Here is a 14,651-nt window from a genome sequence, read left to right on the forward strand (position 1 = left end):
CATCACTTCAATTAGCATTGAAAATAGCATGGCATTTGAGATCTGTTGCTAAGATAAGTCTTTTCTTTTCTTCTTTTCTTTAAGCTTTCTACAGGAAAATTGCGTGCCCACTGCATATCTCAAGCACATAATTTCTCTATAAGCTTGCAAAAAGCATAAGCAGCGAGTTCATTATTATACAGTGGACATCCATCTTAAAGGGGTTGATTTACTCTCTGCAAGCCACTTTTGCTCCACATAAGGCTGCCAACCCAAAGTTATCATAGGTGTTCATTAATAGATCGATGGCATGGAAAACAGCTACGCATTCCTTTCCTGAAGCAACTCTTAACAGTCTGTAGAATGAATGCTTACATATCTTCATTTCAACAATTCACTTTCAGTAAAATAGGAGGCAAACTTCCACCGGGGGGGGGGGAGGACCCAGGAGGAGGGGGAATATTACATTTTCATCATGCCACATTTTGTACTCTCTGTTGTGTGAGATGCTTATAGCTAAACAAAAACTATGTTCTAGACACACAAAGGATGGTTTCTGCTTGAAATGTGTGGGTGCCTTGACAGAATTTATTTGTTGAGAAAGCTTTGGGGGTTTTGTTTTATTTCTTGGGTCTCTGTGGGGTTGTCTGGATGTATGCCACATGCTTTTCATAGATTCCAAATTTCTGCCATAGCAAATCCCACTGGCTGCGAACCACAGGCTTTTGTTTCCTGCTCCTTCTCCCCCATGACCCTCAGTAATCTGAATCTGTGCCAGACGTACTTAGAAAACAAGGAGGATGTGCTGCAAACTAGGCCCACACTACCAAATTCCACTTGAGAGCCATTGTTCTACTTCAACTTGACAAATCAGCTCGTGCCCCAGTGTGTGAAAATGCATAGCGGTCTGAAAGTTACTTCAATTTTTATGATCAACTACTTAAAAATATATATAATATTTTAAATGTAAAATAAATAGGTGTTAAGTTCACAGACTACATTCCAGAAAAGGTGTGTATCATTTAATTACATATTTATGTTTATTTAGTAAAGGCGCTTATGTATTTATTTTTCAGTTTATAGTCCACCCTTCCTCACAAAGAAGCCCAGGGTGGCAAATCCGGACTCTCATTTTTCCAAACTAGTGATGGAGGAGCAAATTCCTTTGTTTGGGTTCCAACTTTGGAAAATCAGTTGGTTTACGAAGCACAATTCCATTTCAAGCCACATCTGACCCAACTCATCTCCAACTGCGAGACCTCATCTTTCCCCCAGAACTTCCCCCCAAGAGCTTATGCATCCTCACTCAACCAACTACTACCTGCCTCCCTCCAGACCCCTTCCTCACCACTCATCCACTTACCTGTTCTATGTGGGATGGGGAAAGGAGGTGGGGGTTCTCTCTGGCCTGCCCCTTCCTGGTACCAGGCACAGAAGCTCTAAATAGGAGCTTCCAAAGTGTTCCTGCCATCTAGCTTTAGCCATAGCAGCATGCCATGAGTCTGATGGAAAGTGGGACCTTTCTCCATGCCACTGCCGGAAAACCAGGAAAGGCAATTAAGTGGGTGGGTGGGTGGGTGTTTGGAAGCTGGTTGGGTGAAAAGTAGGGAGTGACTGACTTCTCCATCACAGATTAAAAATTGAGATTGAGGAAATTGGAGATGATGTTTGAGGTAAGCTTCATGAGCCACCAATTTCTGAGCTAAGAGTTTTGGCAACTTCATCAATATTGTGCTCTGTATCATAGCTGCCAAGTTTTCCCTTTTCTCGCGAGGAAGCCTATTCAGCATAAGGGAAAATCCCTTTAAAAAGGGATAACTTGGCAGCTATGCTCTGTATAGCTAATGCAAACAGACACTGACTTCACTTACTTCACAGCCATACAAAGGTTGGGTACAGATTCAACCTTGCATTTTCCCATCTGTTGCATCTTCAGCCTGTCTCCATGTGAATTTTTAGGTTTTATTGTCATGGAAAGCAGCTCTTACACAACATTTTTTCCCCACTTGCACCATTTGGTTCTACACCACTTTTAGAACACTCTGGCAAGAGACACTTCACAGGATATTTCAGCATATCTTCAGGTTTCATGTAGGAAAATTTTGTTCTGCATAACCAAAGATACTTTGCATTGTACATAGAAGCCCCTGAGATTCTATGACATTCTGCAAGTATTCTCAATGACTTTGAAGTGTTTTGTTTTTTTGGCTTTTAGTACCCATTGAATAGAATCATACTTCATCTTTGAGCCACAGAGAACAATGTGTACTGATCTAAAATTCCAACACTGCAAATCCTACAGGTTTCACAGATAAAATTGCATTAACCATTTCTTCAGAGGAATTCATTCAAAGCATGATAAAATTATGTTGAACTTTTGCACTGAAGTGTATTTAACTCAGGAGATTGGAAGAGCCTTAATAACAGAAGGAAAGTAAGAGATAACAGTTAGGAGCAGCTACTCACGGTGTACCTACGAATCAAACTGTGTGTAATTTACTTGAATAGGGGATATGAACAGAATGGTTTTCTTATTCTGAAATAATGAGTCTGACAAAGCTCACTCAGATGCAATGATCAGGAATACTTCAAAGACCAAGAATTGAAGACAAAAGCCGTGGCTCATTGCATTTTAATATCTGACAAATTTAATACATATGGTTTCAGTTCTGAAATTATTCTAGCAATGTTGGATGGAACAGAAAAAACCTTAAACTACATTTAGAGCATGGTGCATCAATCGTATTTGTGAGGGTTTTTTAATTATCAAGCATGGCATTAGGATGTCCCAAAATTATGCCCCATGCCCCTTCCAACAGAATAATAGGCACATGAATAAATCTATGGTATCTAATGTATGGACAAATGAGCAGAAAATGCTCATATGTATTTGCATGGGTTAGTACACACACACACACACACACACACACACACACACACACTACCTTACCCAAAGGTACCCTTGACTGTTAGGTCCAGTCGCAGACGACTCTGGGGTTGCGGCGCTCATCTCGCTCTATAGGCGGAGGGAGCCGGCGTTTGTCCACAGACAGCTTCCGGGTCATGTGGCCAGCATGACTAAGCCACTTCGGGTGAACCAGAGCAGCACACGGAAACACCGTTTACTTTCCCGCCGGAGCAGTACCTATTTATCTACTTGCACTTTGACATGCTTTCAAACTGCGAGGTTAGCAGGAGCTGGAATCGAACAACAGGAGCTCACCCTGTCGTGGGGATTCAAACCACCGACCTTCTGATCAGCAAGCCCTAGGATCAGTGGTTTAGACCACAGCGCCACCCGTGTCCCAGTCATATGTTGTTGTTGTTTAGTCGTTTAGTTGTGTCCGACTCTTCGTGACCCCATGGAATGGACCAGAGCACGGACCAATCATATAGCCAGGAGTAATTGTTAAATAATTCTAGTATTCTGCATACCAGCAACCTATGACCTAAAAGGAAGCTGTGTATAGGGACTGCACTTAATTATTAAGACATTTGCTTTTAAGCATGATGCTGCCACATTAAATGTTTTTTGGGGTGCCCAGAATCTTACCTAGACTGGAACCAAGTTTGTCCCCATGCTACTACATTATTGTGGTGGCCATTATGGTGGCCAAGTATTGGCAGGCCTGAGGCCTTGTGTTGCCAACCTCTCGTCAATCAGGCCGGTCAAAATCTATTCCTTTTTAGTTTATCATTTTATCTCTGTTACTCTGCAAGTGCAGGTAAGTACACCTATAGTTGTGCTGTACCTTTTAAAATGGTGACCCTCCACTGTAGGGAACAGGAGAACAAAAGCTCTCAATGCATACTTTCCTTACTAAAGAAAGGCATAAGATGTTCTAGCTAGTATTGGGAGAAGCTCCTTTTGTGGCACAAACGCTTTCCTTTGTTGGCCAGAAATAAATGCATTCACTGACACAAAGCACAACTGTTATAAAAATATTAGCATGCAGATGCTCTGGTGTTTTGTTAATGCATTTAATTAAAAACAATAGCTTCATTGTTCTGTCCATTCCCCCCACCACCCTGGAATGAATGTGTATTATGGCATAGAATCTTGCCAGTGTTGATGAATAAAATTCCTTATATTGTGTTGGTTGCTCACAGGGTCTTTATGCAGGAATTAATATCTGATTTAATTCCAATCTCAAAAAGTCTTGGGATAGCAACATTTTCACAGAATGGCAAGGGGTCGACATCTTTACATCTCCACAGTCAGCGACAAAGTTGCTAAAGTCCAGGCAAGCAACAGAAATGTTGCTACTAAACACAGCCCTTTTCCTAAGTACATTCATTGGTTTCTTTGGAAACTGTTATCACTGTCACTGAGGCCAAGCAGGTATGACTGAGCTCAGACCCTGCTGATGGTCCAAGCAAGGGGGGGAGGACATGCTTTCAAATGCAAAAGTACTCAAATTCCTCCCTCCCTTAAAGAAAAGAAAAAGTTGATTGCAAATTTTTTAAAAGCTGCAGTTTCAGGAAAATGAACAGTGTGTGCATATGTGTCAATGGCAACAAAATATGAACGCAAGGGTTGCGACAGGGATTACCAGAAGTGATGAGATGCTGTGGGAATCTCTGGCAGTCTGCTAGCAGTAAGGCATAATCCCCAGCAGAAAACGTGACAAGAGAGATCAGAGAGCTGTTCTGTTTGCTTCATCCAGCCCAGCTTTCCTCTCAGTTCCTGCACCTTCTGCCTGTTCCTTCTGCATCAGCTTTAAAACACTGCCTGCCACAGTGGCTCTCTATCTCTGCTCTAGTTCCTCCAGAGCACATGGCCCAGCCTTGGAACATTCTTCCTGTCACCTGTCACCAACAGTAGCAATGTTCTGAGACTGGCAGAGGACCTTGAAATTCTCTATACTTTGGGTTCATAAGAAAAAAACCTGGCTGGATCCAAACCAAGACCTGTCTAGTGTGGCATTCAACCAGATGCCTAGGGGAAGCTTTCTTTCTTTCTTTTTTTCCAATAAATTTTTATTGTTTTCTCAGATTTCTTTACATCAACAAATACAATTTAGATTTATACAGCAAATAGCTCTGTCAAGCTTTGACTTCCCTCCTCCCTTAAGCAGGTAATTTATTTCACTTTACTCGCGCATTTTACAATTTTCCAATATTAGATACTAACTCAATGGCAAATATTATATCAATGCTAAATCAATATTGCAGGGTCTAATTTATACCCCCCAAGTGTCTTTAAATTCTTATAGTTCTCCTTTGCATAATCCATAAATTTACTCCGTTCTTCTCTGAATTTCGTGTCCTCCTGATCTCAGATTCTGCATGTCAGTTTGGCCAACTCTAAATATTCCAACATCTTCACTCGCCATTCCGCAATTGAAGGTAGTTCCTGTGATTTCCATCTCTGTGCTATTAATACTCTCACCTGTGGCATACATGAACAATCTTTGGTCTGCTTTTTTAATTTCATTTCCCATCAGCCCTAATAGAAAGGCCTCGGGGGGGGGGGTTGGGAACGTATACCTAAATAATTTTTTAACTCATTATAAACTGATTCCCCCCCCAAAAAAATCACTTTGTCACATGACCACATGTGGTAGAAATCACCCTCTGATACCCTACATTTCCAGCATCCTTTGTCCTTCTTTCTATACATTCTCGCCAATTTTACCGGCATCATATACCAACAGATATATTCCCCTAGATGCCTAGGGGAAGCTTTCAAGCAGGACATGAGCACAACAGCCCTCTCCCACTGCTGTCCTCTGATCCTGGATCCTCTGGTTGTAGTAGGGATCGATGGATTTATTGAATCCCCTTTCAAAACGGTCCAAATTGGTGGCCATCACTGCATCTTATGGGAGCATAAACCATGCATGGCGGGAAGGAGTGTAGTGTACCGTTTGTCATGAATCACCCACCATTCATTTTCATTGGATGACCCTGGGTTCTAGCATTGTGGAATTTCCCTTTTTTCCTTAAACAAAAGCCCCAAACTTTTTAAGTTGCTCCAACCTCCTCATTGTTACGCTTGCTCTTTTCTGAGTGGTGATGTGATTGCTTGTGCAAAACAGGTGTCAATTCCAGATAGGTCATATGGGGACAGAGTACCACTTTTTTTGTACATGTGTGAACAGTCGTTTCCCTCCCGCAAAATCTGTGGTTCTCCTGAGCCTGCTGATAATAGGCTCTCTCCTATGTGTGAATAACGTTGTGTTGGCTACGTAGGTCTGGCACTTGGAAAATTGAGAATCATTGTTAGCATTTCCAATGATGGTGGTGAAACTCTTTTTCCTCTGAGTAAACAGTTGTGCCAGAGTAGATTTGCTAATAAGACTCACACCCAAATGAAATCTGTCCATGCAATTATTTCTCATCATTGCACCTGGCATCAGCAGAAACAGTAAGTTAGGTTGGATAGTGAAGATACGTATTTGCTTATTTAAAATGTTACTTAATGTCCTTCATCAGAAGACTCTAGGGCCTGCACAAATGTTTGAATAACTAGATATAAATGCAGTTTTAAAGCAACAGGTAAGTATAATAAATGACAAAAAGCAAAAATAAAAATAAAAATAACCTCACCTCACCTGGAAAAAAACCTGCAACCTAAAATGCCAGGGCAAATTGCAGACTTGCAGTGTCAGTACCAGTGAGGGTATTCCAAGGTCAGGGTGCCACCACAGAAAAGACCCTGTGTGAACACTTAGCATATCTCTACTAAAGAGGGTACTTGAAGCAGGATCTCTCCAGAGGACCTTAAGACCTGGGCAGCCTGGTATGCAAAGAAGGGGGTCCTTCAGGTATTTGGATCCTAAGCCATCTGGGACTTTAAAGCACCAGCACCATAAATAGGACTCAGAAATGACTAGTCAGCCAGTGTAGATTAGTTTTGCAGGGTTATCATGGTCCAGAACCTAACAGAGCTGTTTAGAGGATACATTTACACTTAAGCTTGTGCAGCCTAAACGTTAGATTATCAGTCATTACAAATTTGTTCTGATACTCTCCTGCAAAAACAGGCAAAGCAAAAGGGTGCTCTATGTTGTTAACAGCTAAAGAAATTTGCCTTTCTTCCAAATACAGGTTTCAATAAATAAAATAGGCATGCACCAGCCTGACAACTCTTCTTTCCCGCTATATTAATTCTGATAAAAATTAATATATCTGTCCTGGAGCTGGTAGAAGGCAGTTCTGTTGCAACTGCACATAATCTATGGACTTTGTGTGAAGCAGCAAACCCAAGGCAAGGGGAAGAAAGCTGCATTGTTCCGTCTCTCTGTTTTTCACAGGCCTGCATTCATATCTCATCCTTGTTGTTTGCAGGAGAGGCAGATGTGAACCAGAACAATGGGACCTCCTCTAAGAGCACAGCGGTGACAGACTCCAAGGGCGCAGCAGACCCAAAGAATGCCTGGAAGGATGCCAACCCAGCTGACACGACTGGTCGCCCCCATTTGGTCCGCCTCTTTTCCCGAGATGCCCCAGGGAGAGAAGACAACACCTTCAAAGACCGGCCCTCTGAATCAGATGAGCTACAGACCATTCAGGAGGACAGTGCAGCAGCTTCTGAGAACTCGGATTTGATGGCTTCACAGAAACGCTCCTCTTTCCGGCATGGATCCAAACTTGCAACTGCAAGTACAATAGACCATGCTAGACATGGATCCCCCAGAAGATACAGGGAACCGGGTCTACTTGACTCACTGGGCAGATTCTTTGGAGGTGACAAACATTATCCCCGGAGGGGCAAGGTGAGCTCAGAGGAAAGGAGAACAGAATAGCTGCAATGAAGTCAAGAATTGTAAAAGGATGGGTGGGAGGAAACTCAAGAGAACGCAATAACCTCCATAGAGCAACAGTTGACTTAGCCTTCAGAATTGTGTTTATCCATTTCTAATGTGATAATTGGCTGTTAAGACAATTTTAGAAATAATGCATTAGAGAATGTTACTACAAACAGTCCCCTTTTAAATTGACCTGAACTTCTAATTACCCCTAATCCTCTTCTAACATAATGCTGGGATTATTTTATATCAGGATGTGATGCTCTGAGGCTCCCTTGGGGAGATTTGTTTTTAATTGGTTGTAAGTAGTACCTATGATGGGGAAAGGCTTGGTGTTCTTTTGAATTTTTTCCTCCCCGTCAGTGATATTTATCTTGCAATCTTTCTCAAAATCTGACTGGAAAGGAGTCACAGAAAGACAATTGTTTACAGTAACTCTGTGATAGCTTTATGGACACTGACTTTAGTTTAACGTCTGTTGGCTTCATGTCTGTTTATGACTCTTGGTGGCATTTGTAACCCCAGGCTGTGTCGTGAGACTAACACGAAGCTTTGTGAAACCAGGGGACAGCTCGCCAACCCTAATGCCTTTTGTTTCTTTTCTGATGAGAGAAACAAAACAGAACGCGGGAATTGTGACAAGATCAGACCACATCTGTATTAACTTGTGCTTTTTCATGGATGGATGGTTGAAGGTTCGCAGTGCAAATCTGTGCATGTCTAGGCAAATGTGTATAGAAGTGCTGCCTTAATAAAGGAAAATACTTTTCAGCTAGTTTGGGGGATGTCAGTAGCAAAAGCACTGCCAATGCACACATAGAATTGTGTACTGTTCAACAGATGGGAATTGGAATGAAGCAGGAGAATGGTACACACATTTGAAGCGGGGAAACCAGTTCCTTCACTGCTGGTTAATGTATCAATGCGGTGTTTGCTAAACCATTTGGCTACTGGCTGTTATATTTTGTATTTTTATAGGTAACATTTTTGATCCGGCAAATACTTTTGAAGAGTTAAAAACTTCTCTGGGTGTAAGGGACAGAGGGTCAGTGGTAGAGCTTTGCATTTAGAAGGTCTCTGCTTCAATCCTCAGCACCTCCAAGGTATGGCTAGGAAAGACCTCTGCAGAGCTGTATGTAGACAGAGCTGTATGTAGTCCTGGGCAAGTCACTTGACATAAAGTTGGCAGCAATTGTAAAAATAGCCAAGCAAGTATAGTTGGTTTCAGTTCAGTTTAGATCAATTTCTAAGGGAGTTTGCATCATAACAGTATTGCCCTTACTGACCTACTAGCTCAAATCTGGCTCAAAATGAAATTGAAATGTTGTGATGTCACAGAACTGACAGGTATAGCATGAAGACACTATTTCTCATAGATTAGGAGATCACTAGGGGATGAACCCACACCTACAATAAGCAGTCACTACATATTCTGAAATGTAAGTGATTCAAAAGTATTCAATTCAAGCATTTGGTGATAAGTGATTTACATCTGGTTCAGATTGTGGGTATTTCTGTATTTAGCTATCATTGTGAAATCTATTTGTCTGTTAGGAGTAGAGTTGCGTATAGATAGACACTCTCATGTGAAAAATCATCTTTTGTATTGTTGATCCTAGCACACTGCTGTAGATTTTCACTGCCACAATTGGTGCATTTAAATCTGCATAACTCATAGTCCAGTGCCTACGTAACAAAAATAAAAGGTTATGAATTATTCCAAATACTATTTAGCTGCAACAGAACAACTGCTTTTAAAATGTTGACTTGCATATATCTTGGCCAGTCCATGAAGAACTGGCTGTGCCATTGTGTGACAACATTGTGCTCTCAGAAATAATAATGCTGGTAATGAACAATATCTCCTGGGAATTCATTCCAGGAGACTTTCAATGCTGGAAGTTAACTCAGCAAGTGCCACAAATATTTGTTAATACTAGCTGTGCATGTGTGTTTTTAAGGAAAGCATAAAGTTATTAGTGTAATTCAATTGTCTTGAATAGTATGGGTTTCAGATAAGAATTGTTACTTCATTATTATGTCAAAGTTGCTGGAAATGTAGGTATATGTTTTTCCTCCCTGTATTTAAAAACATAACAATTGCTAATTATTGTGTGTAATAGTAAAACAAACACTGATGCACTTTGAAAGTGTCCAGAGAAGGGTTTTTTTTAAAAAAAAAAAAAGCTGAAGCAGACACAGAAACTAAACCCTGCAAATATTTTTCATCACGCACTCAAACAGTATCTTTGCCGAAGACAGGAATTATCATCAACTGAATGTAGCTGCTGATAATCCTGCTTTTGAGTGTGCACCAAGTCAAAATGGTAAACATGCGACAGTGTAGGGTCATGAGATGATGGAAGAGGTCTTTTTCCAGACATAGAGAATATACTCCCTACGGTAAGGATTCCCAAAGCGCCAACTAATTATGTAACAGGAGCTGGGGTGATGGTAAGGGCGTTGTTCCAGCCTCCTTTCCCCTTCCTGCAGTGCTGGTTCGTATATCTGATCTGCCCACACTCGTGTCGGAATGCAGCAAACACAAACATCTTTTTGTCCAGAAAAAGCACTGACATTCAGGCAGAGAGCATGGTGAATTCCTTGTGGAGGCATATTCTTTTCTTATTAACATCCATGGGTGAAGAATACATGCGTGAATAACGCTCCCCTTTGTTTAAAGAGAGGAGGAGGAAGGGAAAATAGAAGAATGCCTGTCTTGTTTTCGCCTCCCCTGCCTCCCCTCTCAAAAGACAGGTTCTCCATTGCTCTGGTATTTGTGGTACATCAGGAAAGGGTGGGAGAAAAATAAAATGTACCAATATGAATGTATGGATATATTGTCCCTCCTATGTGGCAGAAAACATGCCACCTGTGTTCCCATGGTTAGTACCTATGCGCCATCTATCTATCTACTGTATCTGTATGTGCAGGTTGGTGGATTCATGTGCAATGCACACATACATATGCAGACATGAATCGTGAACAGAGCTTTATAAAATTATTCTCATTTAAAATTAGGCAAAACTTGACACTTGACTTAACTTCAAGTGAGTCTCTCCGGTGGTACTTCTCTTGGTACATGCCAAGTAGTTGCAGCATTAAAAACAAACTCGCAGTCACGGCCCTGTTGTATAACCCAATTAGTACAGCCTTTTATGAGGTAGCAAATAACTACTGGACAAATTGTGGGCTTCTTAAGGGATGTTTTCCCGCACAGTTATATGTAAGGTAATTAAAAGCCTGTCTGTTTTCAAACATAACAATCTGTACTCTGAAATATTACAGTTTTCAGAATTGCAAAACCCAATATATATTAGGAAAAAATCCATTAGATCTAGTGCCAAAGTAGATTTACCAGCCAGTTAAGTGAGTATTTTCCAGGTTTAGGGTCGCAATTAGTACACATTGTGGTAGAACATGCTTAAATACCTACTCAACAGATGCATCAGGCAGTTATGCCTAAATTGTATCTAGTTTGTTCCGATTCCATCATCAGACTGAGAATTTTTTTAAAAAATTGTAATTACATCTTCAAGCTATTGCATATTATTTCCGTCTATAGCGCCTATTCTTCCCTCCATGGTTCCTACTTTCTCATGTTTCCTTACCAAGTATTAACTAGCCATAAATAATTCTTTGATCAGTTTTAACCCTTGATCTAACACAGGGCATGGTCCTAAACATTTCCACTGGTCTAGCCGAGGTAGAGATTGCCAGTGTGATGCTTCTGCAACACTGAATCCAGGGAGCCTGATTTGGGGTTGTTGCATTGGCGCAGCTGTCAATCTGGCTGTCAATACAGCCCTCTGAAGGGCATATTATAAGCTACTGCATAAAACCTTGAAATCAAGCTGTAGATAACATTCACCACGGTATAAAGCAATGACTTGCGCATACACTTCCTTGGAAAGAATCTCCACTGAAGTTTAAGGCAACCCTCAATGGTAGAGAGATACAAGGCATCAGACACAAGAAAAATGGGGCAATAATAAGGTCTACAGAACCGGGAGTGATTCAATTTTAAAAAAAAGCACAACAAACCACCACACAAGCACTGGTCTGCAGAAACCCTGCTCAAGATGCAGATTCATTTGTATTTATTTTGCATCAATTTTCTGAAAGGAGTACTTTCAGCACCTTCTATGAACATAGCACCATCTAGGTCAGGATTAGTCAAGGAGATGCCTTCAAAATTTGTTGGACTCCAACTCCCATCAGTTAGCTAGTGGTCAGGGGTCATAGGAGTTGGAGTTCGACAACATTTAGAGGGTACCACATTAGCTACCCCTGATATAAGCAATATATTCACAATGGCTTTATAGAGCCAGGATTCACTGATATGCCAGTGTCTAAACAGATAAATATATTTCATCTTCTTTCCCCTGCTGCTCAAAAGCAACCACTAGTAAAGTTAACACCTGAAAAGGGGGGACTTTTTGTTTTTTTGTTTTGTTTTGCTTCTAATGCTGCCTCCCAGCATATAAAACCAAGAGATGGGTCTCGAGCTTCTGAGACCAGTTGAAATAGTTGATCATTAAAGAAAATGGTGAAATAGTGTAAAGTGTCTGCTTGGTATAAAATTGAGCATGATTCCAAACAGCAAAAAAAAGTATGTTTATTTAAAGAATCATAGGTTTCTCCTAATTTGAATGAAAACATGTCTGAATGTTAAAGGCATTAATTTATTTCATCTTTCTAAGCTGAAATATGCAGGTGCCTTATGTTCAAGAACAGGACCCCACTATGGCAAGCCACTATTAAACTAGAAAGTCTCTAATAAACCATAGTTTCCCAGTTCTGATGAAATGGTGACAATCTATTTGGAACAATCTATTTGGACAATTTTGGAACAATCTAAAATCTTAAATCATGGTTTAATTAAGAGATTTCCTGGATTTATCATGACTTGCATGGTGATGCAAAGGGGTTCTGTGCGTGAGTAAAAGGCTCAAGTTCATGCATATCTCAGCTTGATAAACTGAGATGTGATAGAACCAGACCATGCTCTTAATCTGTATGAAATGTTTTGCATATGAAACCTATGGGGAAAATTAGCCACATCAATAATAACTTGCATTTTTCACAGTAAATCAAGAGTATTTCAATGTGTCTATCTAGTAGTCTGAAGGAAACTATGTATTGTGATTTTTTTTTCCTTTTTACAAGTCTGTGTTGTGTCTAGGAAAATCATGTCATACCTACTGTTTTGTACAACTGTTGTATAAATTGTAGCATTGTAAAATATATAATTGATGGTACTAGCTTCCTAGAGTCTGTAACACGACATGATTTTGTTTCAATATTTGACCTTTGTCTACGCTTGAACATTGGTAATGCATTTATTAAATAGCTTTCATACTGTTAAGTGGTGCACTAATTATTTAAGTTTAAACACTAACATCTGAACCTAACCATCTTTACACACTGTATTGTGACTTGAATAGTTTATCAAAGTGCTTGAAGGATACAGGGATTTAAAGCTGAAGTGAAATAAAATATGGGATATAATCAGTCAGAAGACAGCACATGCACCCCATTTGAATGGCAATGCCTATCAACTTGGGGGGGGGCTCAAATATTTTATTGGGGAGGCCAAAGGGAGCTCAGCCACTGGGAGTTGGCTCCTAATCTCTCTAGCAAGAACAATCAGCCCCATCCCTTGGAAGAGGTAGAAAGCAAGAAAGGATATCAGAAGGAGAGAGAGAGAGAAAGAGAGAGAGAGAGAGAGAGAGAGAGAGAAGGGGGCGACAGAAAAGAGAGTAAAGGAGAGGTCCCACTCACTTTTGTCTCTGGTCTGGCTCACTGCTAGCTTATACTCAACACATATCCAGGGGAATGCCCTTGATAGAAAAAATGCACACCCCTGCTCTACGCTGAAGTGAACTCTAACCAAATTTTAGTGTCTTTAATTTCATTGGGAGAATTAAGGATGTGTGCAATTTTCCCACTGAGTGGACCATGGATCCGCACATAAGAAGAAGCATAGGCAAGAGGATTCTCTCTTTAGTCTGCCGCTGCCAAAATGTTCTCTGGGAAGCTTTTCTTTGTCTTTGTGCAAGAGAAATAATAAGCTCCCAATAAGCAAGGAGTATTTTTCACAAAGATTCCTTTTTTGAGTTGCCATTTGGGCATTCAAATATTGATTTGGGCATTCAAATATTGAATAGCATTCAAATGAAGGAAGGAAGAAGATGTAGAACTCACCCCAGGGAAATATTAAGTATATGCGCCAAATGGACAGACTGCGCAGAGCAGGATTTTTTACCACTAGGTGATACAATTCTGCTATCTCTCTAATAAGGAGAGTTGTTGCTCTGTTGGTTAAAAAAGGAAGAAGACAAAGATACAGAAGGTCATGTTTTCATTAAGCCATACTGTTAATTAAGCTATGATGTAAATCAGGCTTCACTTTGTTGTACACAAACACATTTTCAGTCAGCTCTCTCGGTTTCTTTGCAACATGCTAAATAAGCGACTAATCGATGTACAATACTACAGACATTTCTCCAGCCCAAAGTGGGGTGAAGAAAAACACCGAAAGAAATGTTTTTACTTCCACATTTGGATCACGGTAACAGAGGCTGTGTCGATATACTGTATCTGCTAGTTAGAGGGAACATTTTGGCTTAGAAAGTAGCACTAATGGTATGGCTGCTGTTAATTATTAAACTCTATGATGGCGTGCTTTTCGTCTGCTCTGCCCTGAATGCTAATTCCCTGATACCTAAACTGAAGGTCAACATCTGAGTAAATTACCTGGAAGATGGTCAGAATTAAGCTTGGCTGTCTAAAACACAGGTTGCTTTTTCAGATGAATAGGGCCTTGTTCTAGCAATGCATATAATATTTGTGCAAACAGAGTGGCTTAGAAGGATGAATTTTAAAACTTTCCAGCAAATGAGCTGGAAAGCAGGC

At 40.6% G+C, this 14,651-nt stretch overlaps 1 protein-coding gene across 2 annotated transcripts in view; it reads left to right on the plus strand.

The window, feature by feature from the left end:
• Nucleotides 1-14,651, plus strand: part of MBP (myelin basic protein) — a 97,441-nt gene that overhangs the window by 63,081 nt on the left and 19,709 nt on the right. For both annotated transcript variants that reach the window (XM_035124388.3, XM_035124387.3), the window contains exon 4: nt 7,273-7,700. In XM_035124388.3, the coding sequence (XP_034980279.1) occupies nt 7,273-7,700 (428 nt within the window). The remainder of the gene's footprint in view (nt 1-7,272; nt 7,701-14,651) is intronic.

Source organism: Zootoca vivipara, chromosome 8 (assembly GCF_965207765.1).
Source record: "Zootoca vivipara chromosome 8, rZooViv2.hap1.1, whole genome shotgun sequence".
NCBI classification, from domain to species: Eukaryota; Metazoa; Chordata; class Lepidosauria; order Squamata; family Lacertidae; genus Zootoca; species Zootoca vivipara.